The 26,088-nt window shown below is 36.1% G+C and overlaps 1 protein-coding gene across 5 annotated transcripts in view; it reads left to right on the top strand.

The window, feature by feature from the left end:
- The first annotated feature begins 259 nt into the window (after positions 1-259).
- The window catches only part of BRINP3 (BMP/retinoic acid inducible neural specific 3), a 551,226-nt gene continuing 525,397 nt past the window's right edge, over positions 260-26,088 (top strand). The window contains exons 1-2 of one of the 5 annotated variants that reach the window (XM_043962623.1): positions 260-1,398; positions 25,585-25,870. In XM_043962623.1, the coding sequence (XP_043818558.1) occupies positions 25,635-25,870 (236 nt within the window). In that variant the 5' untranslated portion in view covers positions 260-1,398; positions 25,585-25,634. The other 4 variants (XM_043962625.1, XM_043962622.1, XM_043962624.1 and 1 more) reach the window with 4 other exon arrangements.

The raw sequence follows: 26,088 nt of genomic DNA, 5'->3' as shown, positions 1-26,088 counted from the left end.
AAGTTCCTGAATCTCCTATTAAATATAACAATTATGAATCCAGAGAATGAAAGGATGGAAGGGCTGTGGGCATAGGAAGGTAATGGGATAGGCTGGGGGAACCGGGAAGGGAACTGGGAATCTGAGTGGGGGAGGGGGAAGGAATAAAGCTAATCTTACCCAATCGATCATACGATCGTTTGTTCAGTTTCAGGCTGAGCAATCGCGATAGGAAAATGGCAAGACAATGCATTCAGCAGAAAGCCATTTCTAATTTCCCTCTCGTTACTAACCAAGCACGAAAGCAAAAATAGGGACGTTGGGAAGGGAGAGGTGGGACGCTCAATCATGGCATTGCCCCAGCTCCCAAGGGATAGTCTCCAGGAATCCCCAGAGTACAACCGTAGGCTCTTTACCCTAACCCGCATCCGCTCCTCACAAGGGGAATTGTGGTTTCAGAAACAAGGCGATTCCTTTAAGTGGATAGCAAATGGGATTCACCCAAAAAGCAGGCTGCTCCTGCTGCTGCTCTTGCTTGCTGCTGCTGCAGTTGATGATGTTGATGCTGTGACTGCTGTAACTAGTCACTTTCCCTTTCCCTAAGCTTGCCTTTCCCTAAGCCTATCAGGCTCTGTGCCCCCTTAAAGCTCCTTCTTATCTTCTGGGTTTCTTCCACATTATTTGCCTTTCGATTGATTATCGTTGAATGGAGCCAGCTGGAGGGCTCCTGTCAGTAGGGGCTGCTTCTTTTGGTTTCTTTTCCCAACACCCCTCCGCAGTAAGTTGCTGCTGGTTGAGAGGGTTTGGAGGGAAATCCCAAATAAAAGGAACTGACTGACTGAACACTATTAGTCCTATTAATAATGATCACAACTCAGGTATCTTGAGAGGAACTGAAATTGTGAAGAGCAGGGCAGAATCTCTGAGGCTGTACTCTCTTGAATTCTCATTGGATCCTCCCTGGTTCCCTAAATCATTCCTGCTGCTATATCTATCAGGATGACTACAGCCTCTCTTACTAGTTCTCTCTTTATCTCCTTGTCTTCCCCACATCCTTTTACTTCTCTGGGCAGATTTATCTGTATCCCTCCCTCTGTTAACTGGGTTTTCACAGCCTCTTTCTTTCCCCCCCTCATGGGGATTCACAACCTGTAATTATTCACTTCTTCTGCCTGAGGATCTTCACAAATCCACTTTTCCCCTCCTCTTCACATTTTTGTTTCCTTTTGTTTGGTGTCTGGTGGCTCTCTGTATATCTGGCTAATACTTGGTTCCATGCCACAAGGAACTGCTGATTATTTCTAAGTCCAACCACCATGCAGATCACTCCTTTAGCTTGATCCGCAACATCATGGAATGTCTATTTGATTTCTGGATACATTTTTCTCACAGTCATCTTGCTTCCTGAAATTTCCTCTGGTAAGTTATTCCCTTTGTATGTTATTTGAAACTTAATGGTGCTAAGGATTTTTTTTTAATAAGCTTTGTTTCTCAAGGTTTTTTTAAAAAAATCTTTGACACTTCAGAACTCAAAGATTTTTAATTAAATCAATTAATTAACATGTTAGTCAGACATGGGCACCAAATCATACTTCATGTAACTCAATAACTCCTACCATTTTAACATTTTTTTTGCTTATTCACTTCTGTTCACATTCACATTACATGATGTATCTTTAGCCTGTCTGTGCTTTAACCCTTTCTTGCAACTTACATTTGAGCTATAGGAAAGGTCAAATTATATGTGCATATCTAAGAGAACTATATAAAGCCCTACTGGGGGAAAATGGGGTCTAAGAAAGTTCATTACTCCCTTTGAACTGCAGAAGGTTGTTCAGGTCACTATATTGTTATTCTGAACCAATTATATGACTGAAGTAAAGGTACCTTATTATATGTACTCTCAGGGGTTAGCAGGAAAAGGCTTTAGGATTAGACTTCTATGGAGTAAAATGTTAATAAATACTATGTAAAAAATTTTGACTTCTGAGGATATTTATTTTTACTCATTTCCAAATAACACAAGAAGGAAGTGCTGTGGGGAGTAAATATAGAGTATAATTCAGTTATATATTTGGGTCCCTTTCCCTCCATTTCATGTTACATGCATTTTTCTGGAGGTGCACGGAATTGGGAACAGGGATATTTCGAATGGGGTGAGGGTGAGAGTTGATTAAAGAGAACAAGTTTATTTTGGCTGCACTAAAAGTCAAACACAGACAGTTCCTATTTGGGAGATTTGACCACTAACCTCCCCCACTACTTTTTTTCCCCTAATCCTCCACTCCAGTTCCCACCCCCACAAAAAACCCTCAGGCTGAACAGGAACCTGGAGGTGCCCCCTATAGCAGTTTGAACATTTTATGGTCTTCACTGAAGGATTATGATTATCTTCTCTTTCTCCAGTGTGGGTATGTTGAGTATATAAATCTCTTCAAACATCTAGTGGGAGGTACAGGGTTCACTCAATGCAAAACCTGCCTGGATGGGTAATGTATGCAATATGCGTTGGTCTCATTTTTGTCATACCTCCTATTAAAAAGCAAATGAGTACTTTGAAATCCCCTTTAGCAAGATAAAAGGAGTTAAGAATATCATTTTAGGGTACCCCCTCCCCTTTGTATTCCTGTCATTGCCAGCTGTTTCTGCAAGCCAAGTAACATGCTTGAATTCGAAAGCCCCTCCTCCGAAGGTGTAAATGTTTCCTTCACCTGGAGCTGTGTCCCAGACTCTGGACTCGGGTTCTTTCCTGTTGGTCTCCTCCTTGGATCCAACCGAGACACTATACAGTCTAAGCCCCCACTGCCCCTCAATCATCGTTTCTTTCGGAGGATGGTCGAGGTCTTGTTCATTCAATCGCCTTGCCTGGCAGGGGAGTGTCTCCTGGTAATCATTTCTCTTGACTTCAGCTGGAGCAACCAGGACTTAGGACAATTAACCAATTCAGAATTCTTGTTGGAGGATTGCTGCTGCTGCTGCGCATGGGTCAGGGGGAACAAACTTTCAGCGCAGCCTGACGCTTTCTCCTTAACCTAGTCTCTCCTCTGGCAAGGACCAGACGTACTGTATTTAGGTAAGTGGCTGTGTAGTGGTCTGAGGCCCCCCTCCCCCCTCCCTTTCTCCCAGGACCGCATCTGGGAGAGGCTCCCCATCTGCAAAGGCGACTCGAGGTTTAGAGGGTTAGCAACAGGCAACTCTCTTTCTTCAGGTTTTCCCGCAGCTAAGAGCAACGCCTATAAATGATCCCCTGGACGCTCGCCAGGGTGTGAGCAGCGTGAAGGATAGATAAGGTGTCCATCAGACTTACTGGTTCACTGATGCCTTGGACTAGATGTTGGTTGGGTGTGGAGGGGAAGAGGGTGGATGGGTGGGGGCGCTGCCGGACCTCAGCGTGGCTCTGCCCTGCTGCCCCCAAGCAAGGGATCTTTCTTTGAGTCTGTCCAGTCCGTCCCCTTCCTGCCACAGGCGCCAGCTTCAGCTCGCTGGGCATTCGCAGCCCGCCAGCACGGGGTGCGTCGGCAGACAGGAATGCCCGCTCCCCTCCCTACCATTCTCTGACACGCTCCACTGCCAGCCTTCCTGGGGCCAGGCAGGAGAATACCTTCTCCTCTCTCTACTCCAGACCAGCATGTAGACTTCAGCTGGGGAATCAGAAGTCTGCGAGCATTTTTTTTTGTGTGTGTTTTAAGGAGATTGCTTGCGGTGACCTGACCCGGGCTGTCTTGGGCTGGTCTGCATTTATGCCAGTTTCCCAGGATTGAATCTCCCATGCCTCAACCTCACGATGATCTCGGTGCCCTCCCCGATCCTCTTTCTCTCCAGACCGGGAAATACTGGGGGAAACATGAATTCCAACTTTGTGCAAAATCTCTAGCTCGATTATTGAGGAACTCTAAAAGCCAGGTGTCAGCTGGCAAAGCTCCAGAACGTGTTCGCCTCTAATGCTAACGGTTCATTACTACCTTGAATATCCACTTTAAAGTTTGCCCCCCCTCCCCCCAGTGTATCTCTCAGTGTCTTTCTACTTTGCAGGAGGCGGGGGTGGAAAAGAGGAGGGTCTGGGACTCCAAGTGTATTTTCATCTGGCATTACGGAGAGAGGGGGTGGTGCTTCTTGGCTACTGGCTTCTCAGCTGGTTCTGCAGCCAAGCAGTGGCAGGCAGATAGTTTGAGTCTCCACTGGCTGCCTGTGCTCCTTCCTCTTTCCTGAGAGTCGAACCTGGGAGGCTCTTACTTTGCACCAGTTTTTGAGGACGCAGCAGTACATTGCAACCTGCGGTTAGAATCGCCCTCCTGTTTCCATCCTGGCGATTCTCGTGGGAATAATTCAGGGGAAACGCTTCCCTGCCTCTACTCCCCCCAGAAGATAAAGGTGTATACTTCTAGCTGCGTGAGCTGCCCAAAGGCTGTTCGATATAAGGAAGAGACGACCCGGGTTGCAAAATTATTCCTGGCATCACTTACAAATGTACTAACCAGGCATAGGCAACAGAAGTAATGAATTATATGTAGTCTGGTCTAAGAAACGAGGTAAAGGAAACGTCAGGGTGTAAAGCTGCCACATCGGGTTGGAAGACAGTAGCCTCATTTTCTGGCCCCCCTTTTTTCCATCTCTGATATTTAGATTTGTTTGACATCATGCATTTGAGCAGGTAAGGGATAAAGATCTGGTTTTTGTAGTGTGAATTTCCCACTTACATTCAGCTAGCCTGTGTGTGAGACCCATCCTGCAGTGACTTTCTGTTTCCATCAGTACTCGATTCCCGCCCCCCCCCCCCATTGGTTCTACTCTGATGCATAGAATCTTAACATGCACATTTTATCTCTTATACATCTATTGAAGGTTTAATTATGTTTTCTTCCTCACCTTTGGGGGAGGGGGGATGGAGAACCAAATGGCAATTTGGGGGTGTGGAGGGGGAGGAAAGAAAAGGAGTAAAGAATTCAGGAATGGGATGCATGACTGTAATGTATGTAGAATGATAGTACAGAAATACATTTAAATTATTTCTTTGGGATGAACTTCTTAAAGTAAGAGACAAAGTGGAGAACAACTTCTTAAAGAAATCCAGCCATTCTTGTATGCTGAAATAATAGCTAAGACAAACTTGAAAGCAATACTTGGTGGGAACTTTCCTGACATCCTCAAATTATATAAATGTTAGGTTTCAAAATATTTCAGTTTTCAAATGGCAAAAAAAAGATACTAACTTATAAAAAGCAATGCTATAGTTGACTTCAGTGGATAAAACTATGGCCTATTTAAAAACTTATTTTAAAAAAAATGTCCAGGCACTAGGAAAATAAAAGCTGTTTTAAATTCATATCACAGTGACATAACATGAGTGTTAAATCAGAGTATTAGGCCACCAATTTGTGCATGAAACTATTTTAAGAACTGATTAAAACTAATTTTGTGTGCCTTTGTTTCTTGTTTTGCACTGCATAGATTTTACAGAGCACTATGCATTTGGACACTATATATTATTAAGAATTAATTTCAAAAGTCTTCCTTTTAGTTCTGATGGTGTCTCTCATCTAAAATCTTGTATTCTGTGAGTTTGCATTAAGAAATAATTTTACTAATTACATCTATTGATATCTATCTCAGATCAATAATTTTGGTGCTTGCAGTACTTACTGATAGCAACCTTCAAGCAATAAGGACTTTTTGGCACTTTTAGGACATACACTAAAGAAGTTAAAACACTTGACTGAGCTTAAGGAAAAAGATAGTTATTCCTATTGGAAAGAGAACCTCATCAATGACTGGGATTCCCCCCCCCCCTTTTAGCTTCTGGAGTTTTTATGTGTTTATTAGGCTAGGGGAGGGGGAGGAAGGTTTTTCTTTACAAAACATACTGTTAACAGTTTTCCAATTTTGGATAGACATGATTTATGTGATCTTAAAATGTTTCATTTTACTTGTCTTTTAATGAGATTATGTAATGTGATTTAATACTCCAATCGTATATTTTCTTTTAAGAGACCAAATAATACATTATAATAGGAGCATTTGTCACTTTTGCAAGCAGTATATTTCTATTCTAGTTTTCTTTTAAACGAAAAGAAGAAAAATGTGGGACACAAGTCAACTGAATGAAGTTTGGAGTTAGCTCTTGGGAAGAGGATGGATCAGGAAAGAAGCAGCCTTCCAGATTAACTTTATTACTCACAGTATCATTGGATAGTGACTCTTTTCTCCATCTTAAAAGATTTTTTCTCCCTAAAATATAGTTTTTAAAAGTGTTTCTTCTCAATAATGCTACAGAGTATATCTAGTGACATTTCAAAACTTCCATATTTGATTTTAGGCCAAAATTTTATTTTATTCTACACTCTTTAGTGGTTTGAAGGTTTTGATTTTATCTTAAAAACTTTTAAAGGCACATTCTAATTTCTCCTTTGGAAGTGAAGAGGAAGGATAACTGCTAAATTTAACTTAAGTAATTGAATACTCCTTCTAATGAACTATGATTGATATAAAGGGATATCAGTAATAAAAATGAATATTCCCCATCAATAATGTGAACAAATTTTCACATTTAAGAGGAAATGATTTTTCTGATTTAAAGATGGATGACTTTCTAGATCTGATTATTGCCAATTTTTTTCTATTTAAATTCAGAAGACAAGGCATTGCTCTGAAGGCAATGATGTCTAATGGGGAAAAAAAAGGAGAGAGGATGGAAATTAGGAAACCTGTGGACTTAGTTCTTCAGTTGTAAGATGAAGAAACTGGACTCAAAGATCTTGAAGGACCCTTCCAGATGAAAATTGATACTGCCAGGTGCTAATCATAGTATCATAGATCTTGAGCAGGAAGGCACCTTCAAGGGCATCTAACTTAATCCACTCATTTTACAGATGAGGAAAAGCAGGCAGAGAGGGTTTAAGTGACATACCAGGTCACAGAGACAGGAAAGGGTAGAGCTGAGATTTGAACCAATATCCTCTAATTCAACCCTCTTCCCACCACCCAGGCTGTAACTTTGTCTCTAATTTTCCAGTGTGAACTTGATCTCTCTGGTCAACCAATCTCCATTTGGTCACTTGTTAGATCAAAGAACCTAGCACCTGCTATTGAGAGGGTCATGAGAATAAAATGAGATATTAGATATAAAAATCATTTTAAAACATAAAAATTCTATAGAAATATGTTGATAAAAGTAGACTAAAGTTAACATTTCTTATTTGCATACGTCAACCTAGTATTGTTTGGCTGTAAACAGTTTTACTAAATTCACTTTTTAATAAAAGAGTATTGGGTTCTAACAGACATTTTCAGGGTATAATATTAAAGAAAAAGTTGGTATTAGTTTTCTCTTTTGCAACCATTTCTTTGATTTGGCATTCTTTTCAAAAGTCTACCTGAAAGTTTTAAGGGATATATTTTCTGGACCAGATTAAATTTCATTTTATGCTTTATATAGTTACATTTGATGGTGTCTAATGTAAATATTCACTTTTTACCAACCCAGCTGATATTGATTTCCTTCTAGTAGTCTTGTAATGAAATAGCTTTTGATTTCTTAGGAGCTTGATGGTTGTAGACATCAACCTGATGATGTGTGTTGATGTGTTCTGAAGGTGAGAGACCTGGGGGAAAAATGAGATAATATCATATTCACAGAAATATTTGCATTTTCTCACTTTCAAACAATTTGAAAAGGAAAACATTTGGATTCCAAAAATCTTTTAGAAAATCGTTCATATATAGCTAATGGGAGACTGATGATGAGGGACCTCTGTTGTCATGTGGCATTGGTTAATTCATAAAAACCAATTGGATGCTGCCATTTAAATTTGTGATAGTTTACTTCCAACCATGTTCTCAACTTATTCCTACATTTTCCATTATGATTTTAAAATTTATAATGCACTGATTCTGAGAGAGGGCAGAGAATATATCCAGTGTTTTGAAAGGATTTAATGGAATTATAATACTTTTAATTAAGTTGTAGATGACTGTGGACAATTTGCAGTTCTGAATAAAGGAAGAATATTTATGAAAATGGGTTTTAGTCATAGTTTTCTCCAAGGAATTAGTTTTAGTCTTGGCCTTCACCTAAAGCTGCCTATAAGAATACTAGATTTATCAGTTTTGTTTGTGGGAGATGGGGGAGGAAGGGAGATAGAAATTAATTGCAGGGCTAAATATTGGTCAATTAATAACTTTGTCATCAACATTCAGAAATTCTTATAACTATCAATTTTGGACATATTTCAGCAATTGCTTCAAGATGTTTGTATCCAATTCTCTGTGCTATCCAGATGCTAAATCTGAAGTACAATTAGCTGATAAGCCATGGATCTGTTATTCTCTACCTGAACTTTGAAGTAGAATACATATTAAAAACAGTACTTGGTTGTTTTACATTGTTATGTATCTATAAGGTAGCCAATAACTGATACATTGACAAGTTTATCTTTAAAATAAGCCCAATAATTAGTTTTATGCTTTTTCTTTGATAGAAAAGATATGAAATACCACATTTTAAAATGATTTGTTTGACCTGCTAGGTCTTTTAAAGACCAGCATCTCTGTATCCTAGACACCAGTTTGTTTCTGATTAAGTGTTGTAAATTTAGCTATGAAGAGTGACATGTAGTGGAATTATTTATGCTTTTCCTCTTTTTCTTCTCAATCACATTGAATGGACTGCTTTTTCTTGGAAAAAAAAAACTGCTTTAAATTGCCATTGGGCAGAGAGAAAGGAGGGTGAGGGTAACTTAAATGCACTTTTTTCCTATGTGATGTATTTTTAATTGAAAATTCCTCCTTTGGGAACTCTTTAAGCACTTAAAATTGCATTCTCTGATGTGTGGATCTTTTTAAGAACACCCATACATAAATAGTCTAAAATAACTGAGGCAAAGAGCTATACCTTGTCACCATTCCAGTAAACAAAATCTATAAAATCCATATTTAGTGATTAAATGAATTAATAAATATGTGAACATTATATTAAAGTATATAGTGGCCTTATGCTTTATAAAATCACAAAAGGAACAATCCATATTGTAAAGTCCTTTTAAATTCCATTAAGAGAATTTCTTCGAGAAGGTTGTTGGTGTGTTTCAATGCTTGTGCTTTTTTAAAGATTATTCATCAGAATTTCTCCAGATTAAGCTGAATTTTTTGGAAAAAAAAACCTTACAGATGTTTGCCACTGTTAACTTGAAAAAAAATATTTCTTAGATATTGAACTGTCAAAATATAGCCTTGTCTAAGGTAGAGCAATATTCATTTCTATTTCTGATTCTTGATATTTGATTGCTAGTACCTGTATTATTTAATTTTGCTTCCATAACATCTGAGGCTATGTCTATACCTATTAAGAAGCCTGGGGGAAAAAGGCCCCCTGCATTGAATCAGTTTCAAAATTAAAGATTGTATTCAGTAAACCAACTGTTCATAAAGCCACTCTCTGGCTAAGTGTACAGCCACTTAGTTGCCCCATATAGCATATATCAGAGTATCCTTGTACTCATACATGTTAAAAATCATCTTCTTTAATGTTCAAATTTTAAGAACTTCATTCCAATATGAAAATAAGTAGATAATGTCTTCTTCCACAGTGTAAGAGAGCTCAAAAAGAGAGTTGGTACAACGATCAACCAAAAGTGATTTATATTCTTTAATACCATAATGTTTTTGAAATTTCAGAAAGTCAGGTAACCCCTCAAACTTACTTATACAGATGGAGGAGTTTAATAGCCTAAGAATAAAATTTCAAAGGTCCATTGTCTATCCAAGATTACACATGTACTAACTTCACATACTTAATGGTTTTCTTCCATGCTCTTTTTTTCTTACATAACATAAAAGGTATACTGTAATTAAGTATATTACTTAGGCATTTTAAATAAAGTATCTGAATCTTGCCTCTAGGATTTGGACCTGTGACACAAACCTACTAAAATTTATTTTCAATATGATTGGAAAACATCATAAGTAATGATTCTGTTTCTAAGATTTCTATAAGAAAACTATTCTGCAGGACTGGTTGGTGGTTGGGAAGACCAAATCACTAGAGTTTAGATAAATCCAAAACAAATGATCCCCTCACCTCCCGAGAAAAAGATGGGGAGGAGGCCTACCTAGGGAAGCAGGGAAAGATAAAAAAGCCCATAAACTTTCCAGCTTCATAGAATATTGATAATAATTTAATTCCCCAAATAATTGTATGTTAAATGTGATGATTTTAAGAAAATGAAAATATTTGCTATAACAAACAATTATGATGGTTGGTATCTAATTGGATGTGTGATTACTGGTATCATATATAATGCTAATTTTTTTTTCTATTTGTATTGGGTTTTGAAGTTTCTATTTGTAGGATAGTTTGGGGTTCATATAAGATGTGAAGAGAAACCAGTGATCCTTTTTTTTTTAACACTTTGAATAATAAGATATATTTATATTCCACTTTGAAGTTTGCATGTATTATTTCATTTTAGCCTCACAACAACTCTGTGAGGTAAGCATTTTAGGTTCTATTACCTCCAGTGATTCAGTGAGGAATCAGAGAGTTCATTTATTTCTTGATTATACCCCTACTAACCATCAAAGGTAGGATTTGAAAGGAAGTCTTCTGTCTCTGAGTCTAGCATGCTATCCATTATAACATAGTGTCAAAATGCCAGTAAATCTGGGGTTGATCTCAATTACTAATTATAAAGCAGAAAAGAGAAGTGATCATGTAATCAGTGTATGTTATTATTGATCGTATTAAGAGTTGGAAGAGGGGGCAGCTAGGTGGCGCAGTGGATAAAGCATTGACCCTGGATTCAGGAGAACCTGAGTTCAAATCCAGCCTCAGACACTTGACACTTACTAGCTGTATGACCTTGAGCAAGTCACTTAACTCTCATTGCCCCATAAAAACAAAAACAAAAACAAAAACAAAAAGAGTTGGAAGAGGGGCAATATAATCCAAACTTCCATTCAATCCAGGAATCACCTCCACTCAAAACCTTCCACAAATGCAAAACTCACTACTTTATGAAGTGCCCTATTCTATTCTATTTAAGGGCTGTGCTCTTCCTAATAATTGGCTGAAATCTCTGTTTTGATGACTTGTCCTCATTAACCATAATTCTGGGTTTTTTAAGCACCCCAGAAAAGATCTAATTACTAGTTCACTTTCAAATATTCTAAAACAGCTCTCATGGCCCTACTTAATTTTCCCTTCTCCAGCTTAAGCATTCCTAGTTCCTTCAAAATTTTTCATAATTTTGGGTCTCCTCTCCATATTGGTCATCACATTGGTCACCATCCTTTGGAAATATCCAATTTACTGAAAACATATCTGAATATTTTGAAACAATAATAACATACTAGTCATCTAAATTTATTTTTCGTAGTTATCTTGAGTCTTATTTTCTTTTCATGTACATGTGGACATCTACGGATACGTCCATATGTGTTTTTACTTTAAAAGTCAGATCTTCATTGTTTTTGTACTTTGAATCATATCACTTTTTGTCAGAAGACTTAGAAATCTAAAATTAAGTATTGGTTTCACTTTACTTATGACGTAAGTATCATTGCTTTGTCTTGAAACTGATTAAGTAGTTTCGTCATTGGCCTGCTTGAAAAAGACAAACTAACATCAAACAGTTACCTTTCCTTTTATTGTGCTTTTTAAAGATTTACTTTTATGTAAAAAACTGCATAGAAATTCCATACATACATCTTTCTGATGGAGACATATCTTTAAATATTCTTTGTTCTATCACTCTGAAAATTAAGGAACAAACATGAACTTTAAAAACAGTAGGTGCAAATAACAAATAAAATTTTATTGCTATTTTGTAAACTTACTCCCTTTTGACTAATGGAGTGGAAAAGTTCTGACTGAGAATTAAAATGAGCAGTTCTATTAAATCATATTGTTATTAACTTAAAACATTATTAACTTAAAACTTATATCAATGAAAACTCTGAGTGACAAGGGAAATAGGTTAGAGCTAGTGCATTTATGATAGAAGAGGAAAAAGTGGTGAAAAAGCTGATATGTCTCATATCTTTCATAACTACCTGGTAAGACAGGTCTATGGTATTTGTTTTGCTTTACTGAGACCTGTGATTTCATTGGTGTGGAGAATTCTCTTTAAGGATCCTCCCCTCATTCCTACCTTCTAACATTGCAGTTTAGTGACTTCAATTTATAGTCTTACAGAATTTCCTGAGTCACTAAGGGACTAAATGATTTGCCTGGTGTCACACTGTCATTATTTGTAAAAAGTAGGGCTTGAATGTAGGTCTTCTTAACTTGCATGAAATCTCTCCTCTAATACTGTGTTGCTTCTTTGGTTTTATAACAAATTGACTGGAATTTGCTTAGGTTTTATAATATATTGGTTATTTCCCAATTATAATACATTGAGTAGTGTCAACAATTCCTAAGTTGCTCATAAATTGGACAAATTTATTTTCTCTGTTAACCTTTTTAAAAAAATACTCTTCATAATCACCTTTTTGGAGTAAGAATTCCATATGTAAGGTTGTTTCCCTAACATTTCTTATCACTCTCTTTGAGAAAGATTGTTTTAATAGGTTCCTTCTATTTTCATACACATTTCTTCCTGTTCTCTGACCTAACTGAAGGAATAGAGAATGTGAATACAAGGAGAAGAGGAGAGACGTTCAGAACTATTTAGATTTTTTAGATATGAAACAGATTTTTTAGATTTCTGTTTACGAGTGGAAGAAAATTTGGTACAACAGTTGACACATATAATTGGCCACTGGTTTATTCTTGGAGATTTAGAATATATTCAATCCACTAGCATGTGGATAAAATGTACATATTTCATTGCTTAGTCATGCTTGTCTAATTAGGAACACCAGTAGTCCTGACACGATGAATATCTTGCTTTCTGTGAATCTGAACCTCTTGTCTGTTGGAGAAAGAAACCTCCCAACTTTGGGGTTATGTGAGTGTATAGTCACAAAAGGGCTAAAATCATGTCAAAGGTAGCTACTTTAATTTAAATATCTCTTTAGAGAATCATTGTAGTTAAGTCAATATTTATTCTGATTCTATCCTTTTCTCTTATAAGAATGACGCATATGTAGAAGGGTTTTATTTTAAAAAATATATTTTTTTTAAATTTGGACTTAAAGTACTAGTGACATAAATACTTATCCATCTCACACACCCTACCACCTCAAATTTAAGTGCCCTAGGTAATTTTACATAATTTATTAGCAACATCTACTGTTAGGTTTTGATATTACAGTCTAATGTTATTCTATATTATACCCAAGCAAAAGTTAAGGTGGGGGTTGAATACCTGTAGCTACCACTGTGGCATCAGGGGAATGGAGAAGCCCATTTTTAGATTGCAGAAGAATGAAGAATGACTACAAAAAGAAGATATGGAAGCCATAAAATTTAAAAAGTGATATGAAATCTCTACTAGTACCATCTCATCAGTGTCATACTGGGTAGAATTGCCATCATTATTTGTCTCTTTCTTGTCAAAAGTTTTCAGCATATTCCATTCAAATTGTATCTTTTTAAGACAATAGATTTTGATAATAGAAGACAGAAGAGAAAACATTTTACTTGGACAAAATTTATGGTTGTATAGTCTAAATATTGTATATGTCTAAATAGTTCCAATTCTGCCACTATCTAATTGTTTGACCTTAGAAAAGTCACTTAACCTTTTTGAGATTCAGCTATAGGTGCAGATCTATAAAATTATGAGGTATTTGGAGTCTCTGAAGTCCTTTTACTCTGAAATTCAGTCTATGTATTTTTTTTTTGGAATAGTTATCCTGTGAAGTAAAGGATCATATATGTTAAGAGATCTTAGAGCGTCAGTCTAGACACAGAGGTGCTTTAAGGATCTGGCTTCATCCCTGTGCACTTTATTTATTTATTTATTTATTTTATTATTATCAATGACTTGGATGAAGGCATATAGATACCATGCTAATCAAATGTTTTTTTCATGCTAATCAATTTTTTTTGGGGGGGGGAGGGTGGGCAATGAGGGTTAAGTGACTTCCCAGGGTCACACGACTAGTAAGTGTCAAGTGTCTGAGTCTGAATTTGAACTCTGGTCCTCTTGAATCCAGGGCCAGTGCTTTATCCACTGCGCCACATAGCTGCCTCCTATGCTAATCAAATTTGCAGAAGATACAAGCACAGCGGAGTAGTACTGTGGAATATAGAACAGAAAAATACCTCTGGCTAGAGTGAGAAACTACATTTAATAATATGAAATTTAATGTTGCTAAATATAATTTTCTATACTGGGGTTCAACAAATCAATTTCACAAGCACAAGATGAAGGAGATATGGCTATATAAATTCATATTTTAAAAGTTATGGGATTTTAGTGGATGTTAAGCTTAATATTAGGAAACAATGTGATATGACAACTATAAAAGCTTAAGAATTTTATTTATACTAAAAGAGTACTAAGCATGCAATGCCACTGCCCTCATCAGAAAACATCTGGGATGACTGACTTTAGGAAGTGCATAAATAAATTGGAGTGCCTTCAGAGAAAGTTGAATCTGATGGTGATTGGACTGCAGAAAGTCTATTCTTTAGTTTTTCAATTACTTTTCCACTGTGCGTAATTCAAGTCAACCTTCAGTCACTCAGCAGGATTATATTTGGCCCCTAATATGTACCAGGCAGTGTGCTAAGTGCACACTTGATTAAAAAAAGAGGCAAAAGATAGTGCCTGGCCTTATGGAGCTCAAAATTTAACAAGGGGAAAAAATAAGCAAACAAATTTGTACAAACAGAATAAATGGGAAATAATGGAGGGGAGTCATTAGAATTAAGAGGGATAGAGAGAGGCTTCCTGTAGGAGATTTGAGTCATATCTACTAAAGTACATTTTTCATGATCTCCTATTTTATTGCTTCCTACTGTTAAGATAGATGTGCCACTGTGCATTTGACTTTTAAAAACAGTTTTACATTTGTACTAAGGAGATTTGAAGAATGGAATACTTCTTAGTCTCATTCACTTTCCTCTATCCTCCCCAATCAGTCCCACTGTCAGATGCTCACACTTAAGTTCCTCTTTATTGGTAAGACAAGATTTTATTGACAAGATCAAGCAGGAGATTAGTTCCCTTAACGCTATTCACTCCCCAGAGAAATACTAACTCTCATTAAGATGGAAAACACTTAAAGTTGTAATTCAGGGACACTGCATTGCCTCATCAGCTAAAATAAATAAAGAGTAGGAAACTGATGTACAGGCTTAGTGAAGTTAAATGACTTGAAAGATTCCATGAGTGCAATTCGAAAGCAAGCCTGAACTTTTACAGTGCTCCTCAAAACAAGCCCCTCAAATTAATTCTTCTGATGAAACCAAACAGAAAATTACAATAATAAATATTAAGGCACAAATAGAAATCCTTTCCATTCATAAACAGAAGATACAGAACTAGCATAGGTTGTCTTAGTAAAAAAGATAGGAATCCTGTTTATCTTTATTTCCAAAAAAGGTGATTTGTCAGAAAATATAGGACTTTAATCCAAACAATGTATAAACTGACTTTTTTTGAGAGTTTAGAGAAGTGCTCACAGAATTGATGAAATCAGTGGACTTGAATCACTTTGAAGTGACTTCTGGTCAGTGATGGAATATTTCAATTTAACATAACTATGCAGAACAAAAGGTTAAAATCTGGGGATTTACAAAGATAAAGTAAAATATGGATTCTAACCTCATAGAGTTTACCTCCTAGTATGATATCTTATTTCCTTACTCTAGGAATAAACACTATGTTGGGGGGGAGGGCAAGGAGAAGAAGAGAGGGAGAGAGAAGAGGGGAGAGAAGAGAAGGGAGATTTGTTTTTGCAGTAGGGATATTATCAAAAATGGGAAATATTTTTATTTTCCTTTAAATATCTACCTCTGGAGTAAAAAAAAAATGATGAATCATGACAAATGTTTTATAAACAGCTTCCAGTTAAAGCATTTTCTTTTCCATATATTTCCCAAAGTCATATTTGGGAATATATATAGAGAGGTAATAAGTAATATAAACCCACAAGTAAACACATTAAGTCAAATATAGGATAGATTATGTCCAGAAAGGTTTGGATGTGTTCAATATATTTGAGCTTTCCATTGTGATAGATAAACAACACCTTTACAGCTGTCTGCTTTCCCTACCCCAAAAGCACCTAATCATCAAGTAGGATTATAAAAAATATCTTTGAAATATATTCCCAAGTTTTTTGACGATAGCCCTTCAAAATTGTGCTTCAATGAATACATGCTAGAAGTGACCCTCATATCCACTTCCATTATCCAGTCTGTTAGGGGCCAGGAAGAAATCTGACCTTAATCAAAAATCTGGTATTGTATTTCAGGAAAATATTACAAGGCATTTCTTTACTGAAATATCATGCCTCACATCACCAGCCACCACCTGCATCATTTTTACACTGGCAGATTTTGTTACTCTCTTGATTGAAATGGAGGTTATAGTAATACAGGTGGGCCATTCTATAATATGATTGATTAAATTAAGAGGTCAGACACCTCCAGCATTGCACTCTCTCTGAATAGCATAGAGGTCACTCAGTGCGGTCTTCCATAATGTTTATACTAATGGTGATTTGTTTGCAATAAGTTCAGATCAAGTCATATGATGCTTCTCACTTCCATTCTATGAGTGAGCTCTTATTCTAATATGATTCATTCTTGATATTATCAGACTACTCAGAGGTAACTTCCAATGAACATAAGTTATCAAAATGTTAGTGAGCAATTACCATCGGTAAGGGAATATAAATAAGCATGGCACAGGGAAAGATACAGTACTTAAAGTCAGAACTAAGTTAATATTCTGGCTTCCTTCCTTATTACCTATGTGACCACGGGCAAGCCCCTTAACTTATCTGTCTTCATGTCATCAATATTGGGAATAATGCCTGCAATATCCATCTGCTAGACATGTTAAAAGAAATAACAGTCAAATTTAAAATATCATAAAATATAATACCTTAAAAATTTGGTGGGAGGCAAAACAACAACATTAACAATAAAAACAGCAACATTAGCAACAACAACAACAACAACAGCAACAATAATGAAACGCCATCTAGGATTATCACTGGTTTTGGCTTTTCATTAATAAAAAGGTCCTTTTAGCTTTAAGGTTTACAAAACCCACCATATGATAATAAATATGTTATCCTTTATTCTGTACTCCTGCTAAGAGGAATTCATGCTTAACTTTTTCCTCATGAGAAGTATACTGGGTCACTGTAAAAACCCTGAAGGAAGGGGGCAGCTAGATGGCGCAGTGGTGAAGCACCGGCCCTGGATTCAGGAGTACCTGAGTTCAAATCCGGCCTCAGACACTTGACACTTACTAGCTGTGTGTCCGTGGGCAAGTCACTTTACCTCCGTTGCCTGCAAAAAAAAAAAAAATTATAAAAAAAAAACCCTGAAGGAAATTGCTGAAATGAAAATATTTGACATTTTTACAAACTCTAATTATGAAGATGACATCACCACAGAAAAAAATGGAACAGGTAATGCTGGCAATTATACTTCTTACTTTCTTGATATCCTCCAATATTACCATGGATAAATTTAACAGACTACTTTATTGGGGGGGATTTATAGCCTTGTCTTTTTTATAAATTAAAATTTTCATCTATATTAGTAATAGTAATAAAAAGGAAATATGCTGAAGAGAACAATCATAGGTAGAAGGAACATTTCCAGAATCAGGATCTGTATGGATTTTTTTCTTAGATATGAATATTTATTTTTTCATTCCTAACATTGAATGTTTTATAAGTGAGACATGACTACTACTAATAATAACAAAAATAACAATTAATCTTTACATAGTTTTTACTATGTGGCAGGCACTATGCTAAACACTTCTTACAAATATCTCATCTGATCCTTACAACAAACTTAGGAGGTAGGTTATTATTATCCCCATTTTTCAGGTGAGGAAACTGAGGCAAATAGAGGTTAAATGACTTGTGCAGTCTCACACAGCTAGTAAGTGTCTGAGGCTGGATTCCAACTCAGATTTTCCCAACTTCAGGCCCAGGGCTCATAGTGATAAGATACTTGGATGTGGTAGTAGTAGGACAAGGATAGCAACCAGGAGATCAAGGCCCTATTCGTGGTCTTGTCACTAGATGGTAATTGATTGTTTGACCAAAATCATTACAAGCTCAGTTTCTTTATCTTTACAAGGAGGAAAGTGGGCTAGATCATAGTTAATATCACTCCCAGTTCTAAAACTCTATGTTATCGAGTCTTGCAAAAGACTTAAACTATTATTTTATGAAATTGTTTTTGATAGAATCAGCCTCGGGCAGTACAAAGGCACCCTGGTATAGTTAATAGATTACTGGACTAGGAGGAATTAGGAGAGCTAGAGATGAATGACCTTTGGGCAAGTCGGTTCAACTCTCAATTTTTTCCTCTGTAAAATGAGACATACTAGATGAACTGTTGCTTTTTTCAATTTGGTATTTAATATCAATCCTATTTGTTGCAAAAAACCCCCAAAGAATAATTGTCACAACTTAGTCCTGTAAAATTTTTAAAAGAAGTCTTTGTAATATTTGTAAGTTCCAAGATGTCAGAGGCTGGTTTGTTTTGGTTGTTTAGTTATATTTTGTTTTATCATTGAACACTCTTCACTAGCACAGGTCATTGCTAGGAGCAGGAGCTTTTGGAATGAAAGGATAAAGAAATACACTGGTGAGCTGGGGGGTGGCTAAAATACAGCATAAATAATATGTCATATTATAGGTGATATTTCCTGAATGAAAATTTAAGAATAATATATAAGAGGGCAGCTAGGTGGCACAGTGGATAAAGCACCAGCCTCAGACACTTGACACTTACTAGCTGTGTGACTCTGGGCAAGTAACTTAGCCCTCATTGCCCCGCAAAACCCCCAAAAGAATAATATATAAGCATCTCAGGAGTTATTGACTGATAAGACAGGATTCTTTAAGATGAGTGACTTGGTCACTTCTTTCTTGTTTTAATACTTCAACAGATGAGGAATCTAATAGTGTATGTTGTAACAAGTTTTATTGCTTTACAATTCTCTCATACATGTCTTCCTATAGAGTAACTACTGTAAAGAATTAGTTGTTATTTGAGGTTTTTATGACCCCATCTTTTGGCTAGAATTTTTTTAAAAAACCTCGGCACCCGCACTGGTCTCTGGGGCTCCACAAACTGCATGGTGCTCCATCCAGTAGTAGTAGCCATCACCATAGCGCTGGCACCTCACGTCATCACCACTCGCCAATGCCTACATGGGCCTGGCAAAATTATGATTGGAATCCTAGTGAGCACAGTCATGTGACTGTCAGAGTGGCCAGCTGACCCATGTAGCCGTCAGTGAGTGGTGATGCCATGAGGTGCCAGCACCATGGTGACAGCTACAACCAGTGGGTGGAGCACCGTATTGTTTGTGGAGCCCCAGAGACCAGTGTATGTGCTGAGGTTTTTTTTTTTTTTTTTAAATTCTAGCCAAAAAAGATGGGGTCATAAAAACTTCAAATAACAATTAATTCTTTATACTACCTAATAATTCATTGAAGGCCTTCCATTGGTCCTTTGAGTATTTCATGGATATCATTGCAGACTTTGTACTCCCGCATATGTTTTTCTTTACTATCATTATATATAACTACCATGTCCTTGATAATTTTATGCCATTTTTTCTATATGTAGTTTATTATTTTTAACATGCTACACCTCAGTTATCACCAATATCTTACTATTTCCTTTTGGGTGGCCTATAACTTTGGTTTTACTGAAATAATGGCTTTTGAAAATTCACAGACATATAATAGTATCACTAGGAGAATATTGATATAAAAATAGGTTTTGTGATTGGGGTTAGGGTGAGGCAAATAGCCTTATGCTATTTCTCAATTAAAATCCAACATAATTTTCCCTTCCTATTCAGTTCTGACCTCAGTTCATTGTCCATTTTCTACAGACACACACATGTACATGTGTGTATATAAATATGTAAATATATACATATATAGTTATATCCTGAGCAATAAGGCATTTTTATTCATTTGATTTTTCAGATGTGTATATTGTCAGTCTGTTTTGAGTGACTTCTAATATCATTCAAGAGAGTTCATATTGTATTCTTGGATTTGAAGTAGACAACACAATGTCATTTGAAATAGAAGCATCTGAATAATCTTGCCATCCATAGGAGATCTAATTTCTATTTGGATATTTTGCACAGAGCATCCTCCATGACAAAGAACAACCATCCTTTGTGAAGTCCATTAGTGAGCATGTGTATTCCCACACATCACCACTTGATGCCAATACTTAGAGGAGATGTACAAAATTATATTGTTGTATCTATTATGGACTTATTTAATACCCTAGAGATTCCTTCTCTGTGTAGAGATTTCAAAGATTTGCTCTACCAAACCAAAGCATATGAATGTTGTAATCAACAAAGAATAAACATAGTAGAATCTATAGTCTTCACACCTCATAGATACTTGTGTGATTTTCTGCAGATATGGCCTGTTATAGAAAATCACCTGTGAAAGCACTTCCTTTTCCCTTGTTACATTTTCATCAAAGGCATCTTTCTGTGTGTTTGTGTGTGAACCTCATCATCCTCATTATGATTTTATAGAAGGTGTACTGATGCTTCAATATTTTCTAATTTTCTAACGTCTTCTCTCCCACTCTCATCCCTGCCCCAAAATGAACAGCCTTTGATCTTGACTCTGGGAATCTACATTTGATCCTTGGATGAGGAAGGATTGATTTTAATGCCTTTTAATAAAAGGATTAACATTAACATATATATTATATAATCTTAGAACGTTAGAGCTGGAGGGTAACTATGAGGTGATATAATGGCATTCCCTTATTTTAAAGATGAGGAAAGAGATGGAAACTTGGAAAACAGAATTGTACTAAAGGAATTCAGCTTGTATAAGTAGGATAGTTGGTATGAGAACCCAAATCTTCTAAGTCTAAGGCTAGTTTTCTGTTAACAATCTTCTACCCCTTTTTTATGTATGCCACTTTAGCTGTAGCTGTCATTTCTTTGTAATGCTATGATAAATGTTTGAGTGATACTTGTCTAAATAAGTTCCACTAAGAAACTATCATGGTTCTATCATGAAAGGGATCCTATTCAAATGGTTATTAGTAATTTGCATGTTTAGTAAAATATGTTTGTGGTCTCTCTAAGAAAACATGGATTTCAAGTCAAGGGATTCTAAATGATGAACTTGAATCAAGTAAGTCTATGTTGCTTTGCATTTGTTGAGAGGGAATTGATAATTGATGAGTACACTATTCTCAACCTTGACACTTATCTGGAACTATTTCTTTGATAAGACAGAGAAGTTTTAATATTGTCGCTCTTTACAAAAGTTTTTTTTTTTCATGAAATAGTACATTTCTTCCTATCCATCCATTCACTGAACAAATGCCAAATGTCTAACTATGAGCCAGCCAGTCATTGTATATACAAAGACAGAACAAAATAATCCCTGCCCCTCAGGCTCTCATCCTCCTAAATAGCTCAGTGTTATCAAATGATATTTAAATACAACTGTATTTGGTTTTCTGACTTTTCCCCCCTTCCAATCACAGCATACCAGCACCTTTTCACATTCATTCTCATTTATTAGCCAACTTACGTAGATACAGTCAAGTATATTTTTCTACATTCTCCTCCCTTTCTTCAAAAGATTTAGCTAAACATTTTTTAGTCATCCCACTTTGGCTTCTTGATATATGGGCCTTCTTGATATACTTCACACATGACACAATATATCAGTCTCCATAACTTTTTATTTGCTATCTCACATATCTTGGACATACTCTTTCTTCATCTCTGCTAGAGAATCCATCTTTTCCTTAAAGATGAAGCCCGAGTACCACCTCCTACATTAAACCATTCCTGATTGCTCCTTCCTATCTCACTGACTGTTAGTGGCCTTTCTCTCTCCATTGTATTTATGTTTATTCCCTGTGTACTAAAATATGTACATGTCTCTCCAGAGAGAATAGGGATTGTTTCACTCTTTGTATTTGTATCCTAAGTGCCTATCATAGTGTTTGGCCCATAATAGGTGATTAATGAATATGTATTGTTGATTGATAGGAATTCCTCTTAGTAACTTTTCCGTCTTCCTTCCCTTGTGTTCCTTTCTGTTTCAAGGCCACACTGGCCACAATTTCTGCAATTCTTCATTGCTAGTTGGGATATTAGTTGGACTCATGCTACTGCTGTGGCTTTTTTAATCAGTTGTGCATATAGAAGTTATATTTTGAAGCCAAGCTGTTAGCATATTGGCTACTGCCAAGATAAGTGTGGCTATTAGACCATGCCAAATGTGGAAAAACATCTGCCATTCAAAACAGAAACATTAATATACTTAGAAAGAGAAGATACAGATATGAAGTTACTTTTTTCTCACAATAAGCAGAATAAAAAAGAAAACAAAATACGTGCTCAGGTGAGATCTAGTTAAATCATCCTTTTCTCCTTTTCTAACTGATGAAAGCAGGTTCACAAAGTCTGTCTCAGCAGCACCTTCTATTGAATATCATTGATTTGTTTTATTGTGTTTCCCTGAAGTCAGAGTCAATGAACCTAATTTATTTTGAAAGGCCATAAATGTTTCTTTATATTTAAGGACTAATTGGTCCATTTTCAGACAGACTCATCTTTTTGGAAAATAGACCATTTTCTGAATATAGGTTATAACATGTTCAGGCTTTTCTCTTTGCCTGGAAACCCTCCCTTCCCATCTTTGCTTATTGAATTCCTATTTAGAATTAAATGTTCTACTCCAATGTCATCACCTCCATGAAGCTTTCACAACCTGTTCTGCTTCAGACTTCACATTGCCCTTTGCTTTGTAATTCTCTAATGCAGTTACCATGTTGTATTAGTGAATCTGTCTTAATGTTTCCCTCTAAGTCCCCAATATTGATGATAAGCTGAACCCTGTCTTCAGTCAATTTTGTATCTACCCAGTAGTCTAGCAAATGATGTCCCTCACATAGTAGGCATTCAGGAAAATATTTTTAAAACATTTTTATATGTGTTGTCTTTTTCATTCCTGTTACTCATCTTTATTTTCAAAGATGTATACACACACACACACACACACACACACACACACACACGCACAGGGAGGGGGGGAGGGGGGAGGGGAAGAAGAGAGAAAAAGTAAGCGTTCATATGGGAATTTACCAAGCCAATGAAATCCTAAGTTCAGTTTATGTATAATGTACATGAATGTGTATACATGCACAGTCACTCATACATATTTGTGTGAAAATGAATTGGAGAAAGAGTGATGAAGACATAAATCTGTAATTTTTCTTCATTGGCCATCTATTTTCCAAGTTCTACTTATTCTTTAAAATAGTCGCAAGAACAAATGTATTGCACAACCATGTTCCTCAGGGAAGAGAGAGAGGGAGGGAGAAATAATAAAGGGAAGTAGGAGGCTTGACCAGAGATGTTCTTACATTGAAAAGAGATTGATTGAGAATGAGGAAGTTGAAGAATTTAAGAAAAATCCCATTTTGTAACTTATTTGTTCAGAGCCAAAAATAAAAGTAATATATGCATGGGTATTAGAATAAAAAGAGTCAGGTTTCAGTGCCTACGTACCTGAATTTTGAAAAGTTAAAAGTTTGCTTTACTGGCTAATGGTAGATTAGGAAAATTTGACTTCATTTTAAATTAGTGACTTTCTAAGTCCATACAGCCAACATTTTCCTTCATAATTACATTTGGCAATACAATACCTTTTTTTCACTCTTAGCAAGTGTGATTACGATAGTTCCCTTCATTTTTCTTTTTTCCTTCCAGAAAAGGTATAAATTCATGTTTGAAATTAATACTGAATTTACCATTATACCATTTGTTTCCAATATGAATGATATTTCAGTTTGGTAGAGGACCTATAATTACAAAATGCTAAAAGTAAAATAAAACCAGTTCAGTATAAATGCTCAATTTTAAACATTTGTGATGTGGATTAATTCTGCCTATATGACAATGGTAAAATAGTGTTTTGTTTTTTTCCTAGGTTACACTCTGGAAACCAAATTAAAGGGTGTCAGTTTCTATAACTGAACACTTAAGAGAAGTAATTTACTAATATAATTTCAAAACATTATTGTTATTTCACAAGTAATTTGGTATTCATATTGCTTCTTGAAGAAAGATCTCAGTTTTATGGAAGCTCTTCTCTTTAATATCTGAAAGGCCTCTTAATTTAAGCAAAATCCACAGACTGACCATTCTGAAACTTTGTGCTTTATTTGAGGAGCTAGATAAGTAAAGAGCATAAAATTGAATTCAAATATAATCTATGGGGAATATTTTGCTTAGAGCATATGAACTATATAAATTGCTTCTTTCATAACCTGATTTGCAATACACTTCACAAGAGGTAAAGCTCTTGTTTGCTTTATTTCTGAGTTACATAAAATGATTTTATCTGTTACCTAGTCTATAAATAATCTGTATTGTCTCTCTTTATGTGTTTGTATATGAATTTTATAAGTATGCATATTTGTATATGTAAAATAGATAAATGTGTAATATTAAGACACAGCCATAAATTTAATTATATTATTTTAAGCAAGCAGAACAGAACTAATATTTCCAAAGAAAGATGGGAAGAAAATGTATAATCATCCCTAGATGCATGTACAGACACATATTCATGTTATATATATTTTGGTGGAACCCTTCCGCATTTGTAGCTAGCTGATTAATTCTTAAATGTTTTTCAAAGATGTGGAAATATATTTATGGAATATAATTAATTTCATTTTTTTCTTATGGTGAATCCTATATATGAAATAGTGCATTTTATATTTTATATAAATATATTTATGTTTTACACTATGTAAGAAGCATTAAAGCACTGGGGAATATATTACTACTGTACACATTTAAAAAGTTGACTGTAGGCAGCTAGGTGGTGCAGTGGATAGAGCACTGGCTCTGGAGTCAGGAGTACCTGAGTTCAAATCTGGACTCAGACACTTAACACTTACTAGCTGTGTGACCCTGGGCAAGTCACTTAACCTCAATTGCCTCACTAAAAAAAAAAAAAGTTCACTGTAGCATCATTGCTGAGTGATACATTAAATGTTCCTGTCATACGATGCAAGCCTATCAAATTGTGAAGAGTATTATAGCACCAAATACCTTATATCATTAGGCAATTCCAAATAAACACAATAGGCAGGTTGTTAAGATTTTTTAGTTGACCCATTTTATACCCAGTGTTGAGACTGATTATTCTATTATAGCATGGCCACTTTGTTTTCCAGTATAAATACAAGAAAAGCAAACATTTAGTAAAAGGCTCACAATTGTTAAAAAAAAAAGTGCACTAAATACCCCAAAGCTGTGCTATTGCTTAATTTAGTGAGATTGATGCCAAATGAAAGTTGAAAAAACTTTAAAAAGAAGAAGAAGAAGAAGAAGAAGAAGAAGAAGGGTTTCATATCCTTGAGTTGATAGTAAGGAATGATCTGAGCTTCTATGGACTAACCAATTGCCTGTGTATTTTGTCTAGGTGTTGAGGGAAAGCCGAGAGAATGAAGGCTCTCAGTACCCTGTGGAAGCATGATATGGCGGTGCAGTGCTGGTGCTGAATTGCTCTCTCTGATGGCTCTATGGGAGTGGATAGCACTGAGTCTTCATTGCTGGGTTCTAGCAGTTGCTGCTGTTTCAGATCAGCATGCCACAAGCCCCTTCGACTGGCTCCTCTCTGATAAGGGACCCTTCCATCGCTCCCAGGAATACACAGATTTTGTGGACAGAAGCCGGCAGGGATTTAGCACAAGATACAAGATTTACAGGTATGAAGCAAAGGGAAAGCAATTACGGAGATATCATCCTAGAAGTGGTGTATAAATAATAAGAGATTTCTTTAAGGGAAAGTTTCAGATGGGGGACTAAATCACACAGCCCTAGAAAAATCATCATTGCTAAATATGTATGTAGGTATTGTATTTTGCATTCCACAGGCATGCTTTCTCCTTTTTAAAAGTATTTATTGGGAATCTGAAGTACTTTG

The sequence above is a fragment of the Dromiciops gliroides genome, chromosome 4 (assembly GCF_019393635.1).
Source record: "Dromiciops gliroides isolate mDroGli1 chromosome 4, mDroGli1.pri, whole genome shotgun sequence".
NCBI classification, from domain to species: domain Eukaryota; kingdom Metazoa; phylum Chordata; class Mammalia; order Microbiotheria; family Microbiotheriidae; genus Dromiciops; species Dromiciops gliroides.
This window is presented reverse-complemented; position numbering and strand designations above follow the sequence as displayed.